Raw genomic sequence first — 17,570 nt, forward strand, 5'->3', positions numbered from 1 at the left:
TCAAGTCTGTTTTGACTAAAGATAGCAAAACTCCTCCGGTAGCCTCTCAAATAAAAAATGAACAGTCCCTAAGTGGATATAACTATGGAGGAAAGGGCTTCTACCAAGTTTAATTTTTTTAAACACTGAATTTAAATGCAATCTCTCTCGTTCTCTCTCTCATACTCACACCCTGTACTGCCTTACAAGTCTGTAACATAAGCCATTTTTAAAGAGCTTTTGTAATGAGGTACATTTTTTTGCAAGTAAGGAACAGGAGACATCACATACTCTGTCAGAGATGGAAATGTGTCTGTGTGATCACTGATCCCTCTGAGTGTAGTAGCCTGGAGAAACGCTGAAACTTAGGAACTCGGCATTCTGATTCTGACTAAAGTTAGGATTGTGGGAGATGAAGCCATGGGGAGTTGTCAGAAATATTTCTGCCATAGGAGAGCAACTGTGTCTGCTTTTCACTCCCTCTTTTTCTTACTCTCCCTTATGTTACAGTATCGGCCTCTCTTTCCTTCTCTCTCCTCATTATGTTCTTCTTACCTACATCAGGCAGTTCCTTCTCAAATTTAGTTTTTCTCATCTGAAATAATATAGTTGGTGAAATTAATAAAAGGATTAACCATATGATCTTAAGTTGTTTAAAGGTAACCAAGGTTGATCCGATCCACACACATTTGGAATATACACATTGACAAACACGCAGCCATTCAGCCTCAACTTGTTCACTTGAATTACAGCTTATACATAAGTGAGTTGTTTTTGGAGTGCAATCATTTACTTTCAAACCTCTGTGATGAGCTGTCAGGGTGGGCACATTTTTGCAGAGCCAGTCCCAGTGATCAGAGTACTGGGCAAACAATCTTTCTGTCTTCCTATTTCACTAAGCTGAGCGCACTTCAGACTTGGTGGTCTTTATACACGTCGTTAACAGATTAAATGAGTCTGAATCATACTGGGAAATGCCCAGTAGACGATAATGTTAATAATAAGCAGCCCAGTATCCCTTGAAAATTATGTTATTGGTTATATTGCATACATTTTTTTAACCATGCCTGATAAAAGAGCTCAGCATTAATCAGGAAAGATAAATGAACCTTGGAAAGAATAAAACAACCCTTTTGAACCGCTGGTGTACCTACACCATGACCAGAGAAGCTAGGCTGGCGAAAGAGCAAGAGAAAACTGTGGGGGGAGAGGCTTCAGTCAGAGGTATGAGTCACCAGCCCTCAGAAAAAGTCCCTAATCATAAAAGATTTGTGTATGAATTGAAACAAGTGTCAAACAAGTGATTTGTTTGACAGGAATTTGGCTCTCAAAATGCCAGCTTTAATAAAAGAAAGAATAGGAATGACAAAGGGCTTTTTATTAACAAGATTGTTTGTAGTGACAGAACTTCTGAACCTATTTGTGACCCAAATGTTTATCATGATTGACACAGAGTCTTGAGTTTGACATGTCCTATAGCGCTTGTCTAAATTGATCAAACATAATGAGTTTTTTGTTGTATTATTGTTGTGGAGTGGGATTTGCATAGGCACCATGAAGGGGAGATGTTGGCAAGCTATAACACTGTGATTTTGAGTTTAAAGTTAAAATCCTTAAGATGTCAGCCTATAGTAAAATGAAATCCTTAAACAGCGACTTTGTCAGAAGTACAACAGAAGAACACGGGGTGTATATGTGCAGCAAACAAACTCACATTGTTTAAATAAAAAAAGTCAGTCATTATTCTGCCTTTTTCCATCATGCCATAAGCAACCGCTGATCTGATTTCATGCTGCACAGTGAGTAGTTTCCATACAACAGCAGGGATTGGTTACCTTACTTCATGCAATTTTAGGACATGCATTGTGTCCTGTGGACCCTTCGATTTAATGAAAATCGTAAGAGTTATAACTTTAAAACTCATTTTCTCAAACCTTTTCCGTTATGCCCCCAGCGAAAAAACATTCACTGATTCTAGCATCAGAGCACTCTTTTTTTTGGTCATTTTTCCTTAATGAATAAGATTAATTAATCTTCAACTGTGCTCCGTAATTTATTTTTTAAAGAATGGATTAAAACACCAGCCAAATAGAAAACTAGTGTGTTATACCATGAATAACAGACAATTCATTTATAAGTGGGTTTATCCACAGATTCTGAAAAGTCAGTGCTCAACTGAACTCACGTTCAACTCTCTCTACATAGTTTACAGTCCTCTTTTCTCACCGGAAATTACTCCCATTCACCATTTTACCTAGATTTGCCATTTTATTGCATGTTTCATACAAATTGCAGCATGAATCAGAAACACAAATGGTTTGACAGATGGCCATTTTTGTTTTGGTGCAGCTACATGCAAGAATTGGTGTTCTTCCGAGGTTATCTTACACCAATTTGTCCTTTTTTATTTCAGTCTTCAAGTATGTTCTCCTTTCAGACTCGGAGAGGAAGAACTTCTGTTTGTACATGTAGAATGATGTCGATATATGTGGGACATCTTGCCCTTTAGTATTAAACTAGTCCTCAGGGCTGTCTATGACAATCAATATGTTAATCAATATCCATGTTTTTGCTCCTTTTTTGACTAAGGTACATGTTTGCCTCATTTGATGCAAGAAAAATAGGTCAAAATTGTCAATAAAATCCAGCTGTCTAAGACCTGGAGCGCATCTGAGCGTGATGTGCTACCAGAATAACCTTAAACACCTGTGGTAGTATAAACATTGAATAGGATGTTGATGGAAGAAAGTAATTGGATGATTTTCTGTACAATAAAGTACCTTCAGTGTTTTGTTTTTTTGTATCGCAGCAATCACAGATGAACAAGTTTAAATGATGGGACACTGTCTTGTTAGCTTTTGCTTTTTGAATTAATAAAGGAATAGCCATCAACACACCACTTTGTTCATTTTTAACCAATTTCTAGCTGGTTGGCTCAAGAGAATGATTAAATGTCCTAGAGCAGCCTGCAACGGCTGAATCTCTTTGTGTATTTACACAAAGTGCTTTTGTGGGGAGAAAGAAGGCTAGTGCACCGTGTAGAAACAGAAAAGTAGGAAGTGGCAAAGACTGGAGAACGGAGAGAAAAGTAAGGGGATGAGAGACAACGAGAGAATGGAGGAGTTGAGATTCAGAAGACAACAGGGTAGACATACATAGCTTGACGTCTAAGTGGTTTTCTGTTTATACTTTTTCCTGTTTCTACTGTCGCTGACAGAAAGAAATAGCTTGAGAGATGTTAAGTGTGATGAGAGGAAGGAAGAGAATTTAAATAAGGAAGGAAAAGGAAAAACTGACAAGTTGTTCCTGAAGGCTGATGCCATAATCTTTTCAGATGCACATTGTATTCTCAATTTATTACCAGTACGTGTGAGCACCTAACCGTGAAATACAAAAAACGATGGAATCACAAAAGATACGCAAACAGACATTTTTGTTTTGGTGCAGGTCTGTCTCAGTGGTAAACATTGTGTAGTTGACCTTTTATGCTTTAGTGCTTTTATATAATTTCAAGCTATCGCTCCACCCTGCTCTTCTCTTGCCTGTATCTAATGTATCCTGCTTTCTTTTTCCGCTTCATTCAGTCTCCGGTGCTCAGCGCCTTCTTTCCCACACTTACCTTTTTCATCCTTTCCCCGTCTTCATGTTCACCTCTGATGTGTCACTCTTACACTTGACATACTCCTCATCTTGTCTCCTCCCATGGATTTGACCTCTCTTACCCTATCTTCCTTTAATTTTCCTTTTCTTCTCTTCTTGTTTCTTGTCCATCATCATTATTTTCTCCTCTCACTTGCCCAGCTCTCCTCTCTTGTCTCCACTTTAACTTTGTTCTTCTGTCAAGTCTCCAGTCCACATTCTTCATCAGCCTCCAATTCCCCTATGCCCTTCTTCTCCTCTTCACCTCCTCTTTTTCCTCTCCTTCTTGTATGTAACATAGTCCCTCCTTTCTCTGTCCTCTCTCAGAGTGAGGACCTTCCCTAAGGACTCGGCCTTACTGGGCAGGGACACTGTTCGAGCCCTGATGTACTACGCCCTGAAGGTCTGGAGTGACATCGCACCACTAAACTTCCATGAGGTGGCCGGCAGTGATGCAGACATTCAAATCGACTTCACTAAGGCCGACCACAATGATGGATATCCCTTTGATGGGCCAGGGGGCACCGTGGCGCACGCATTTTTCCCCGGAGAGAGGTTCACAGCTGGGGATACACACTTTGATGATGATGAGGCCTGGACCTTCAGATCTCCAGGTGAGGAACTGTTGCAATCTGCTATATTAAACCACAGTGTCTATGTTTTAGTACAAAGGTGTAACATATTTTTGGTGCAGGAATGCTAATTTAGAACCTTTTTTCTGACCGATAGCCGACCCTCGTTAACAGATCGTTAATTGTTAACCGACAATGGAGTCCCTTTTCACCCATCCGGGTGGCTCAGACATACTTTTAGCGTTCTGTGGACAGCTGCGGACTTGTACCGATCATGCAGCCACGATTTTCCATCGACAAAAGCAGCCACTTTTCCTGCAACTGCTTGCACGATGGACACAAGTCCACAGCGGTCCGCAGCATTTGTCTGAGCCTGTCTCCACCGAATCCACCTGCGAGGTTGTCAGCCGTGTGTCTGCCTGGCATACTCTGTGTGTAGGACAACCAATTTAACCCTCAAGTCCTCATTGATATAGTTGCATGTGTCACGTAGCTCTTCGCTGTGTTTTTTTTTTATTTTTGGTTTTATAATATTGTTTTTAACTGATATTAATTGGTCAAAAATCTTACTGTCTTTTAACGGTTTAATGGTTAACCCTAATTTGGTAGAGCAGTAGTGGTAGTGTGCACATCCCCACCGGTGAGTTGCAGGGCACAAAAACTGCAAAGTAAAAAACTGAAAAGAATGAAATGCCCACATTCTGCTAATACTCCCATACGTTTATTGTGCTGCAACGTTTCGACCCATTGTATGCAAGCTTTGCTTATGTATGCCATTACTTAATGAATAATGCAAAGTTAATTTTAGTTGAGTAAATTGGTTGATCTTTCCACATACCCCCTGGCAACTGCAGAAGACCCCCTGGGGTACCCCTGGTTGGGAATCACTGTTGTAGATGATACTGTAGTACAGTTCTTAATTGCTTTCTACTTCTTCGCCAATCAACTCATTGCATTGTCTGTGTACATGCCAACATCCTAAAATGTCTACAAAATAATGAAGATTGTTGGCAGAGAGATCTGTGCACTACCATGCGTGACCGGGACACTTCATATGAATCCCACTACTTTGTTGAGATAGTCTATATTCACAACGTTCCACTTCCAGGATTGCTCCGGTGCTGCTGGAAATTCCACCGGATCACGCTCTTTTCGCCCGGATATCCGTTACCTTCAGCTTTCTTTGTTTTGGAATATTAAACTTTGGTAAATTTCTGAGGACTATGGTTCTGCACCTCATATCTCTGGAGGGTAAATCCAGACAGCTAGCTAGACTATCTGTCCAATCTGAGTTTTCTGTTGCACGACTAAAACAACTTTTGAACGTACACACGTTCCACCAAAACAAGTTCCTTCCTGAGGCTATTTTGCAGCAGAACCATGGCTCTGTCGGGCGCTTAGTGCCGCCCATGATGAATTTGATTGGTTTAAATAAATGCCAATAAACCAAAGCACGTTTTTCTCCCATCCTGGAATGCTATGTGGACTAGCCAGACCTTCCTCAGCAGCACTGTGAAGGAAGGTCTGGCAAAGCAATACTAGAGTCAGGATAGCCCCATTGGTCAGGGGATAGGACCTGAGCATGCGAGCACGGACGCCTGGCCAATCCTAGCTCTTCAATGCTACACAGGGCGTGTCTTGCCAAGGAAAGCAGTGGGATTCATGATGACACGACTGGGACATTGTTTTTCAAAGGTTTCTGTTTAGTAATGCTGCCTAATTAGTTCGTGAACAGAAAATGAATAATCAGCATATAATAACTTTGCTTAAGCTCTTGAACCAAAAATGACCAACATTGCATTGCATTCCAGTTTCTCAAATATGAGGATTTGCTGCTTTTCTCTGAGACATTTTGTTAAGTAAATATTTTGGGGTTTTGGACTGTTGCTCTGACATAACAAGAAATGTATAGACTTCATCATGGGCTCTCAAAGCTTGTTATAGCATATCATATTTATTTAGCATTTCAGTGGTGATTGAAATGATTGATTAAAAAAAGGATTGAAAGATTCATGAATATGTATTAGTTGCAGTTGCAGAGAATTCTATTATCCTATTGTAGTGAGGTCAAGGCAAAAGTTTCAGTAAAACTAAATCTAAATTATTTGCATGGCTCGATATCGTGTTTTAGTTTTTTGATGTTTTGATTTTGGTGAACCGATGCTTAAGTCAATATCAAGATGGCTTATTAACCTGAGCTAGGTCAATTATTATCTGTTGTATCAACACAGGCTGCCAACGCTGGCCAATTCCAGTGAAACATATTCATTTGGTGTGTTTTTGCTTTGAGCTCTGTGGGCTAATTGATTGCTTTATGCAGTGTTATCCAGAATGATCTGGCCAAATTACTTTCATCAAACAGTTTTGAAAGAGCTTGATTACCCGCTGAGGGAGATCCGCGAGTTTGAAATGAGGACAGAATGACAGCGGCTCTAAATGGAATTCAATCAGCTCTGCCAATCAAAAACAGACGAGCTAATATTAGAAATATCCGTTGTTCTTTGACAGCCCAGGAAAACACAACCCAGTGCTTTGGTGTTTTGGCTGTATAAAATAACCTCCACCCATTCAGTCTTTCACACGTTCACTCGCTCACAATACAATATCTGTCCTCCCTGCAGACATCATCATTCACCCGCCTCCTCTTTGCACTCTCTGTGTCCTTGTTATCTTATGAATAATTGTGAATTTTCTGTGAAACCTTTTGTGTGTGTGTGTGTGTGTGTGTGTGTGTGTGTGTGTGTGTGTGTGTGTGTGTGTGTGTGTGTGTGTGTGTGTGTGTGTGTGTGTGTGTGTGTGTTCACTCTGGTGCAAATGAAATTATTGGTGGCACAGCAGGACCATTTTTTAAAAATGCGACCACATTGTCACGCTCTCTAAACTTTGGCGGTCTTGTCACTCATCATCATCCTCATTTCTCCCCGCTGTCCTTTGCTACTTTTTTTAAGGAGGGGGAGGGAGGTGGCAAGCAGGAAAGGGCAGGGGAGCATTATAAGTCCTCTCATCCGGATGAAATGAGCGGATGGAGTGATCTAGTCGCACTGAATGCATCGTCAGGCAGAGGCTGTCTCTGCGCGGTCACACGAATGACAGCATAAATCATTAACTCTCCTTTTCTCTGACTCGCTTTCTTTAGTCTTCCTTTCATCTGGATGACTGAACTTAAAATGCCCTTCCTCTCTCCTCTGCTCAGTACCTCCATTCATCCCTTCTTTTTGAAAGATGGATGGGCAGCGAGGGGGAGAGGGAAATGTGATAAGAAGAGAGGAAGAGATGACGTGAGAAATATTTGGCGAAAACCTCTCTCACAAGTTTCCAAACTAAGAAAAAACAAGTGAAGCATGAAAGTTCATATAAGTATGACACAACAATCCCAATTCAAATCGTTGGATTACTAGGTCGAACAAGTCTAAACCTGTTTGACATAGTAACTGTTTTATTTTAATTACACTACAATAAAGGCTTCAATATCCCAATGTGGCAAAGTCACAATGATTATAGATTATGTGCAATTAACACATGTGAGTAAGCAACAACACATGTTTTGATAATGTTATCTCAAATAGATTGTACCCTTCTGCTTCAAGCAGGAGCTGCTGCAGTATAACTTGGTCCATTAATCCCAGGATAAGGAAAAGAAATAACATGCAGCACTGTGGAGCAAAATGATATCAGGCTGTGTTATAAAGAAATTTGCTAGATGAGTGTCCTGAGGGTGTAATCCTGAGTGAGTTAATTTAGCACCAAGCTAGTGGAAAAAGTGAAGTAAATTGGATACTGGCATACAGTTTATGTAACTTTGAAGTGACACACATAGGCTGATAACATAGCTTATTGGTTTTATCTCATAGTAAAAATGTTTTATTATCACCTGTCAGTGGAATCCAGCTGCAGTTAAAAGGAGGCATTGCAAGGTTCAGTATGTACAAATGGGAAAGATGACACACACACAAAAAATATAAAGAAGTTCAAATCTTACCTGCGCACACCTGGCCAATTGCTGCGTGAAGTGAGCGCAATTTTCCGATTGTTTCAAATAGTTACAAATCTTGTTGAAAGGTGCTAAGGCAAAATAAATATACCTCCATCCACAGTGTCTGTTTGAGATATCATCAAGCTGAAAACATTGTGGTTTTGTGGTTGGTGTGAGGGAATTTGACTTAATTTTGGGTAAGACATCCTGGACTTTCACAACCTTTCTTTTTTTTTGTATGAAGTATGTCAACTCCATGACAGAGGAATTAAAAATTTATGAATAAATTGATGGAATTTTCTAATTATTTCTGCTGTTTGTGAGTAATTGATGTCGGTACTTTGCCTTTGTTTCTATACTTATTGCAAACAGTATCTAAGCAGGCAAAGAGTAATTGTTACCGCCATGCTGTGTGTACCACCATCAGCTGAAAAGTCCCCAAAGCCAAGAAATAAAGGAGTGCCAAAAGTTTGTGATACGCAGGGTTTGCCATTACTTTTCCTCTGTTTCCAAGTGAAGCCTTTTTCCCCTTCAGTAGTAACAGAATTGCACGACTTGGTAGCTTATTCCTATTTCTACCTCTTTCTCACCTCACCCTCAGACATCCCAAATAGAGTAATTCCTGGATGAAAGATGAATTCATGAAAAAAACCTGACATGAATACCTGGCTAGAAGCAAAACAGAGAGATATCTATAAGCAGGTAGTATCTTATGAAGCAGCTGCACAATATGAGTGACTTTGCCACACAGACACATTGACGTAGGAATGAGTAGGCCTGTACACTGTGATTTTCAGGGTTATGTGTGAATTATCTTGTGCAAGACACTGTAAGAAACAAAGCTCAGTTACAATTCATGCACCCGTACTTAATTTGAGATTGCTGCATTCTGAGAAAGTTGACATATGTGGGCCATTCCCATGGGTGAATTCCGGGAAATCCTGCAATTGTATTTGGATGTCATAAATATGTAATATATAATATCAGTAGCTCTGATCTTTTTCACCTATTTAATTTGTCGTTTAGTGTGCATACACTTATTTGCTTGTCACAGAGCAGGAGAAAAAGATCAACTCTGCAAAAAAAAAAGGGCTGATATTTTGTGAGACCAAAAGTTCAGTCGCTTGTCTGATATCACAGAGCTGAAGGATGAATTTGATTAAGCATTATCTTTCTTCCTAACAAAATTAAATAAATCACATCTCTCAGCTAGCTGTTAGCCAAAAATAATTGTGGATTCAACCAGGGGAATTGGGATCAGACAACCTTTACGTTGATGGAATAACTTTTGTTGTAGAAAACAACTTTGAATTCAAAAGCTAAATCTAAAATATCACAGATCTGGATTGTGAAACTGGTTTAACATTTTGTTTCATAGAGTAACTTCATGCCAGGTTAACATGGTTTTTTCTGTTTAAATATTGTCCAAAAGAATGGTCTATAGAGAGACCCAGAGCCCCATGGTGTATTTTTGACCTCATGTTTTAGATCAAACCCTGAGAGAACGTCTGTGTGTATGTCCGTGTGTGTGTCCATGTGTCCCAGCTGGTGAGTCTGCGATGGAGCCAAGAACTGTGTGGGTCTTCCTCTTTTGTTTTTTGCGCTGTCAGGGCTGTGAGCCATATGTTACCGGACAGCAGCTCAATCTGCTCCAATTAGACCTCCCACCAGGCCGCAGCAGTGGCAGGACAAGCAGAGGATGCTGTAGTGTAGCCTCAGTGTGTGCTTGGATATGTGTATGGGGCGATGCGGGAGCAGGAACAGCTGCATAGATGTAGGTTTGGTTAATGGGAGCACGGCAGTGAAGGAGGGAGCGGTCAGAGACTGTAATTTATTTCTCACTGTGCCATAACAGTCTGCCTCCATCACAGTGATTTTCAAAATAGTTATTCACAGGTTATAACACTAAACTGCAGTGAAGATTACTGAATAAGCCAGTAAAATTGCTTTAAATAAAAAATAAAAAAAAGAAGCTGTATGAATAACAAAGTTATTGACCTTAATGGGTTTTTTTTGTGATCAACTTTTTATAGCACCTTCAGACATACAAAACAAATTCCACAATGTGTGACAGGTAATATCAGATGGTGCACAGAACAGAGAAACACAAATTGAACAAGAACCAAAAACCTCTCCCACCCCCCACCCTCTGCAGTCTCGAGGGAAACAAAACAAACAAACAGAAACCACACCTTGCCTAATCACTCTCCTCTAGTTCTTGTGGGGCTGAGGTCATTAAGTCTAATATTTGTGCTGCTGCGCTTTCCCATAGGCTGATAGTTGATGATTTGGCTTTGTTAATCCTTGCTGTAGAGAGCTCAAGCATAACTATGTCTAGAAAATACGGTCTTAAGTGCTAATTTTAAAGATAAGATTGATTTTGCCAGCCATAAATTATTCAAGGAGACTGAAGAATGATGATAAAATATGGGTAGATTCTCTGAATCTGGTTGGATGCTTGTGTTTTCAAGGATGCTTCTTTCTTCCACTGTAATGAATCCCATGCGGCTGTGGCTCAGGAAGAGGTGGAGCATCTTCGGATCCTTCTGTCCCCGTGTCAAAGTTTTCTTGAGCAAAGACACTGAACCCCAAGTTGCTCCCCAGGTGCTATGTGGCTGCCCACTACTCCTACTAAAGATGCATGTTAAATGCAGAGATTGAGTTTCACTACATTGTACTTTTGTATGTAATAAATACAAATTCTTTCTCAGGGTGGAATTCACATCCAGTGCATCAAACTTTTCCATCTGTAAAAGAAGCACAGACTGCTATTTTTGAACCGTTAAATCTTCTGAAGACAAAAAAAAACTTCTCAACTCTCTTTAATCAGCTCCCCAAAGATAGCCACAGACCTGGTAGAATTCTCTCGTCCTCTGTGGTGTTGGAGTGTTCATCTCACCTCTGGATTATAATGCTTTGTTAAGCCCTTGAGTTTGCCTTCTTTCCCACTCTGAGGCTACCAGACTGGCGCACTGAGGCATAGGGGAAAAAGTTAATTGAATAACTCTTAATTTCTTCAAGTCACACTCTGCCAGCCTTACCTTGCTGCTATCTCACAAAATCCTCCCCCAGCATCATCAACTTGTCTCTAAGGCATAGCTGATGTCAGTATCACTGCTTCTACGTGTCGTTCTGCCTGTAAGTACAGCAGACATTAAGTCCTGCTCTCAGCTCTGCTCCCACAAAGCTATCAGATTCATAAATTGTTGTTCTTAGCAACTTTTTTTCAAACGCATGCTAATCCCTTGAGAAGATGTAAACTTGTTAGGTCAGCCCAGAGGGTAAATAGTGAATGCTGGTGCTTCAGCAGATTGTAGAGCTATGTTATCGTCTTTAGAAAAATGAACCTTATCACACAAATCCGTAGCTGAGTAATTGCCTTTGCTAATTCCCTTCCCCCATGTCCTAGTGCATTGTTCTCAGCGGGACCCTAAATCTGGGTACGCCAAGGCCATCTCCTAATGTGTATGATGATGCTGAATAGTGGAATATTAAGCACCATATTTAGCGGACCAGTTCACCCCCACTGTGTGATTGATAATTCCGACGTCCATTAGGAGTCGCGAGATGGTGGAATCTCTGTGAGGTCAAATGTGGTGGTTTGGAAGTGCTGTTTTTGCTTTGACAGGCAACAGATTGCTTCTATTAATTAGCGCTCTGCCAGCAATCTGCTTTTGCAAACTGATTACCCTGACTAAAACAAAAGCGTCATTAGGCAGGTGAATTTTTCATGACATTCCTTTTTTTCTGTGTGCGCTACTGTAGAGTGCATGCATCCTTGTGTGTACTGTTTTTTGTCTCTTTCTGGATGTGCTCCTCTGTGAGAGAGAATAAACACAAATTGGATAGTTTAATGCTACTATATTATCATTCGTATAAACTTCTTATCAGATAATATGACATACAAACAAGGTGACCCCAGTCACTTTTCCCCCAAGTGTGCGTTAGACAGTATTCACTTTGAATCTTAAATCTTACATCATAAATGTCTACCTACCAAAACTTGGTTACAAAATAAGTGTGCAAGTGACCAACAATGTGCAGGATTTCTGGTTTCTTAAGTATGTAATTGTAACATTTGAAAGTTATGTTGTGAAATCTATAAGGAACAATAAAGGTGACCATAGACATGTTAGAAAAAGAAAAACTGTCTTTCTCTGTCCCTGTGGTAGAGGCGAATAGGGAGAGTTATGTAGGAAAGTGCAGTTACAGCCTCTAAAAGAACAAGGAACATGGCACTGTCATGTCACTGATAAATGGGGAGAATGGTATAATTAAGACTATTTAGGCTACATCATGTTGTTACATGTTACTAATATTAAGCATCACTGAAAGTGTAATTTAAAGTTTTTTCTTTAAACCTATCATTTATGTAACGTCACATCTTGCCTTTGCCACATTTGCACACTAATGCTGGCTGTAAGAGAGCAGACAATAACAAATTATTCATGTACAACACAAAATAGAAAACCGGAAAAAACTGCAGATAATACCACAAAACAGTACCGACACAGAAAATAGCAACAGGATCAGAATCCAGAGACAATAAACAAACTGCAACTTACTTATTTTTGGATTGCCTTTCCTCCAAAATGAAGTAAATATGACATGAACTGATCAGTCTAGTTCTCTCATCTTCTGTAAAGGGTACATATATATCTTTCCACAAATGTGTCTGTGTTTTCACGAGTTTAATGACTACTAAGTTTGGATGGAAAATGAGGCAACACAGCCATTAGGTTGCTTGTGGTCACTCTTGTTAAATTTGAACAACTGTGCCAGTGGACAGACTTGCAGTATCAGTGAGTTTGCACAATATAAGACTGAGCTGTGTTCATGTACCTCCAGTGGATAAACATGTGAACACAGAGCTCTGTTAGGGTGCACTGAGCATGCAGGAGATATAAGGAAGGGATTTTACTCTTGTGGCCTGGAACATTTGTGCTTAAACCCAAATACAGCTGATTGTTTTGTGCCATTACTTCTAATTAAAGTAACAGAGTTTTTAACTCAATTTTGACAGAGCTGAAGAAGTATGAGACAACCATAAACACAAACATAAACTGATTATGTGCTACACAAGGTTGTTCCAGGCCCATTATTCAGTTTGCTTTTTGTCAATTTCTTATTAACTTTCTTGTATACTGATAAGTACGCTAAGCCAGGACTGAGTGGCAAGATGGTATTGCCATTGAAAGCCTTGATAGGTTTCAAATTGTGCCCATAGTAGATTTCATTTTACAAACATAGTTATGATAACAATAAACAACAATACAACTAGCAATAACTTAAACCTTTATACTATATATATTGTGTTAAGGAGATATACAGTCAAAAGCAGCACCACCAACTCTGGCCCTCCATTGTTGGTAAGGAAAACTCCCCAAGAAAACATTCTTTGTTCAAAAAAATGAAAGAAACCTTGAGCACACCAAGTCAAAAATGATTCCCAACCAAAGTGTAGTGTAAAATGCAACTTTAAGTATTTGTTTAGTCATTGATTAAGGACAATGTTTTTTTTTTTTAACCACATAGACAGCAGCTGCTTTTGTATATTACGGTGCTGTTGTCCATTCTGTTTACAAGTTCGAGGGAAAGCAGATTTATTGGTGAGGAGCACTGCTCAGGGCGAGAAGCTGTTCTCGTGCCTCGCTGTTTTGGCTCCAATTATTCCAAGTGGTAGATATTTTGGAGAGTGAGGAAGTTGTTAGCAATGATCTCTGGTTACTCAATTATTTGTCTGGTCTGGTCTCATCCTGTGGGAGCAATGTTTTGCATAATGGTGGACTGGATGTTGGCTGTTGGCCACACCACATTGGCCAGCTGTATGTCCTCAGCTGTTGCATGAATCCTCATCCCGTTGGATGAGCCTTCTTGTTGATTGAGTTTTAGTGGTCCCAAAGGAAAATTGTACTTTCTAGGAAATTAAAGCCTAATGTCTTTTAACAGACTTGTGTTGTGTAATGTTGCACTAGGTGTAACTGTTAAGCAGGTAAACAAACCAACTGAAAAAAGCTAACGTTAGCTTGCTAATATATGACCCAGATAGGTTGGCATAATTGAATATTTCCCACTCAATCTAAAACTTAATGAATATGAAACAAATGTGTTCATGTATTCATACATAAATAAAGCACAATAAAACTTGCATTTACAAAGGATTGGCAATTAAGTTTAATAAATTGTTCACCCACTTAATCTGTAATTCTTTGAAGCTATGCTACAGCTTGTGACGCTACAGCGGCTTCCTGTTTACAGGGATGAGTGCTTTTGATTGGACAGTGCTACAGATGTTTCCTAGCCGATAAGACATTTCTGAAGCTTTAATGGTGCAACAAAATTTAGTAAATCACTTGTTTGTAACCAGCTTAGTTACTAAGAATTGACTAATTGATTTGCAAATAGCTAGTGCAGTCCAAGAGACCTGGATGTCTGGAAGGTGTTGGGTCTTATATTTACCTTTTTATATAGGTTCCCAGGCTGTCAATGTTACTCCAGAGCCACTGTGACTGATTCGTCCACACACGTGCTGGCCCTGTAGGCAAACTTCAGGGTATCCACTCAGGTGTGTGCTGTTTTTGAGGTAGCCAGACATACTTCTTTAAAAGGGCCGCTAAGTTGAAAGCCATTGCCTTCTGTGATTTTACTGTAGTTTTTGAGGACTGGATGAATGGAAGACAGGAAAAGGCTAGAGGTCTAGTAAATGAAGTAATTCTCATCTTTATCATTATGCAATGAAAGCATTTAGGTCGATAGAAACCTGCTTATCCAGCAGAACAAAGACTAAACCCCTAAATATAAAATAATTCAATAGTCTGTAGAGCACAAAACTCCTCTCTTTCTCTCTATCTCGTTTAGCCTTCCTAAATGAATCTGGTTCATCCACCCAATTCTCTCCACTCCTACTTTGTCCACAGGCATTACATTCTTTCTTTTAGCCTCTCATGGACCGTGAATATGATGACATGGTTCATAGTCTGTTCTGAGCCCCTGTTCTCTCTCTTTCCTGCCTTTTGTCCACCTTTCCTCTCTGCACCATGTGCTTGTGTAGATTAGAGTTGGCATTTGCCTCCTAAATACCCCAGTTGGGTATACTAAGCACAAGTGCATGTCCCAAGCTGAGGCCAACCTTAGGTTAACTGAATGCAGACTTCAGCCTAGCCACCAGGGAACTCTAAGCTAGCTTGGCTTGACACGCTAGCTCTCCATATTTTTGCAAATCTAAATCTCCAATCCCCAGGTTTTGTCTTGCTTGGCAGTGTCAGACAAAGAGTTTGGGAGGCCTTTTCTTTTCGTTTTCTTGCTGAACATAGAGGGAAGAGTGTTTAAATAGCCTGCAGACTCTTCAGGTGTCTCTACGCACTCAGGTTTTGATTGTGAGCTGAGGGACTCTGGCAGTTTTACCATAGTTATCTCAGTACACCACATACCTAACAGCACTCAAAGCCTCCGGAGCTGTCTGTCATGCCTCTTAACTTGCACCATAAGCAGATGAGCTGAAAAAGGATAAAATACCTGAACAGGGGTTTGACTGGGTCAATTTAGGACCCAGAGTAAATTGGTCACATTGGCGTATGTGGCCACTGGGTCTTTCATGCCCTGTTCATACACAAACTCATGGTATGTTGAACAATGCATTCAACACATTTGACCATTTGATCCATGCTATTGGTCATGGATTTAAAGCGGTTTACCAGAACCCATTCACACATAACCTAAATCTACAACTTGTTCCATACACATAGCTGTAAGCCATAATATTCTAATGGTTATCACATTTAGAAAAACTATCACCATCTTATGTCTCTAAATTAGTGGGAGGACCACAGTTGTTACTCTATTCCACTGTACCTATAGCATCTATAATCACAATAGTAACTTATGTTCATGAACAGTGTCCTCATTAAACTCATGTTGGGATTAGGTGTTTCTAGATAATTCTCAGGTTGTTGGTTTATTATGAAAGGGTTATAGATAATATATACTGTTCAATGGAGAATTGATAGAAAAGTCAGATTGAGCATTTTCCACCCATTTTCACCCAGTAAGTATTCTGTATTTTTAAAGAAAGTTTAGATTAAAACTATTGTGACATACATTTAAAGTTGCCACAGTTCCTCGCAGCTTTACTAGCACTGTTTACAGCCTACCCTTTGACCTTTGCATTCTGTTTGTACAGTGTGTTGCTTTCCCTTGATTGTTATTTCTGCTTTTTTGGATAATGTTTCACCATTATGTAAACTCGTTTTTTCTCTCCTGTCTCCTTCAGACTCTCATGGGATGGATCTGTTTGCCGTTGCAGTCCATGAGTTTGGTCACGCCATCGGACTGGTCCACACCTCAGCCATAGAGTCCATCATGAGACCGTACTACCAGGGACCTGTAGGAGACCCTCTGAAATATGACCTACCTTATGAAGACAAGGTCCGCGTCTGGCAGCTCTACGGTACGATGGAACATGTCATCAACTTTCTGTGTGTGAAAGAGTTAAAGGGGTTAATTACATTAGTTACATTTCCATCAGAAATTCCATTAATAAATCTGCCTTGAGTGTTACAAAAGGTGCACACACGCGAAAATTGGTATTCCAGTAATTGATTGGTACAGGGGAAGATGCTGTCGGGAAATTAAACAAAGTGGCCACGGTAATTATAAAACGAAGTCACTGCCTTTCCAAGTATTTCCAAAGTAGTTGGAAGTACAGTTCTCCAATTTTCTGTATTACAGTAAGCTTATGTCATTATCTACTGGACATATACTTTTCCATCATTGTTCACAGCATTAAATTATTATGAGCATGAAATTCATGCTACATTACATAATGGCTAAATTAGCTGTTCACTGAGTTGCAAAGATGTTTCTGCCTCTTCTTGATGTCATCAGTGCTGTAAAGTTTGTGTGTGTGTGTGTGTGTGTGTGTGTGTGTGTGTGTGTGTGTGTGTGTGTGTGTGTGTGTGTGTGTGTGTGTGTGTGTGTGTGTGTGTGTGTGTGTGTGTGTGTGTGTGTGTGTGTGTCTTTGTGTGTGTAAACATTGTGGAGACATACACTACTGCTTTCACAGAATCTTCCTGTACTCCACTGACCATGACTCGAGAGCCTCTGCTGTAATTATGTATGTTTCCCGGTGCAGTTGTGGAAACAGCTGTTTGTTGGTGAACGCTCAGCTGACAGAGGCCTCCTCATGCAGGAAGCCACAATTGATGAGATCTGAAGAGGAAGGCTATTGATTTAATGCAAACATGGATGGAGTTAATGGACCTCATTATGGCATGAGACCTTATTGCACCATTCACTATAGGAAAGATATGTGAGGGAAGAGAATGATGAGCATTTAGAGGAGTGAGGTGATGTCAGTGGACAAAGAAATGAAAGCAAACAAAAAGGAGAATTAAACACACTATGTGCCA

General features: G+C 40.0%; 1 protein-coding gene across 1 annotated transcript in view; it reads left to right on the forward strand.

Moving 5' to 3' along the window:
• The window catches only part of LOC120544904 (matrix metalloproteinase-17-like), a 73,444-nt gene that overhangs the window by 41,364 nt on the left and 14,510 nt on the right, over nt 1–17,570 (forward strand). Inside the window, exons 4-5 of the mRNA XM_039778770.1 lie at nt 3,946–4,232; nt 16,433–16,609. Coding sequence (XP_039634704.1) covers nt 3,946–4,232; nt 16,433–16,609 — 464 coding nt within the window. The remainder of the gene's footprint in view (nt 1–3,945; nt 4,233–16,432; nt 16,610–17,570) is intronic.

This window comes from Perca fluviatilis, chromosome 17 (assembly GCF_010015445.1).
Source record: "Perca fluviatilis chromosome 17, GENO_Pfluv_1.0, whole genome shotgun sequence".
Taxonomy (NCBI): Eukaryota; Metazoa; Chordata; class Actinopteri; order Perciformes; family Percidae; genus Perca; species Perca fluviatilis.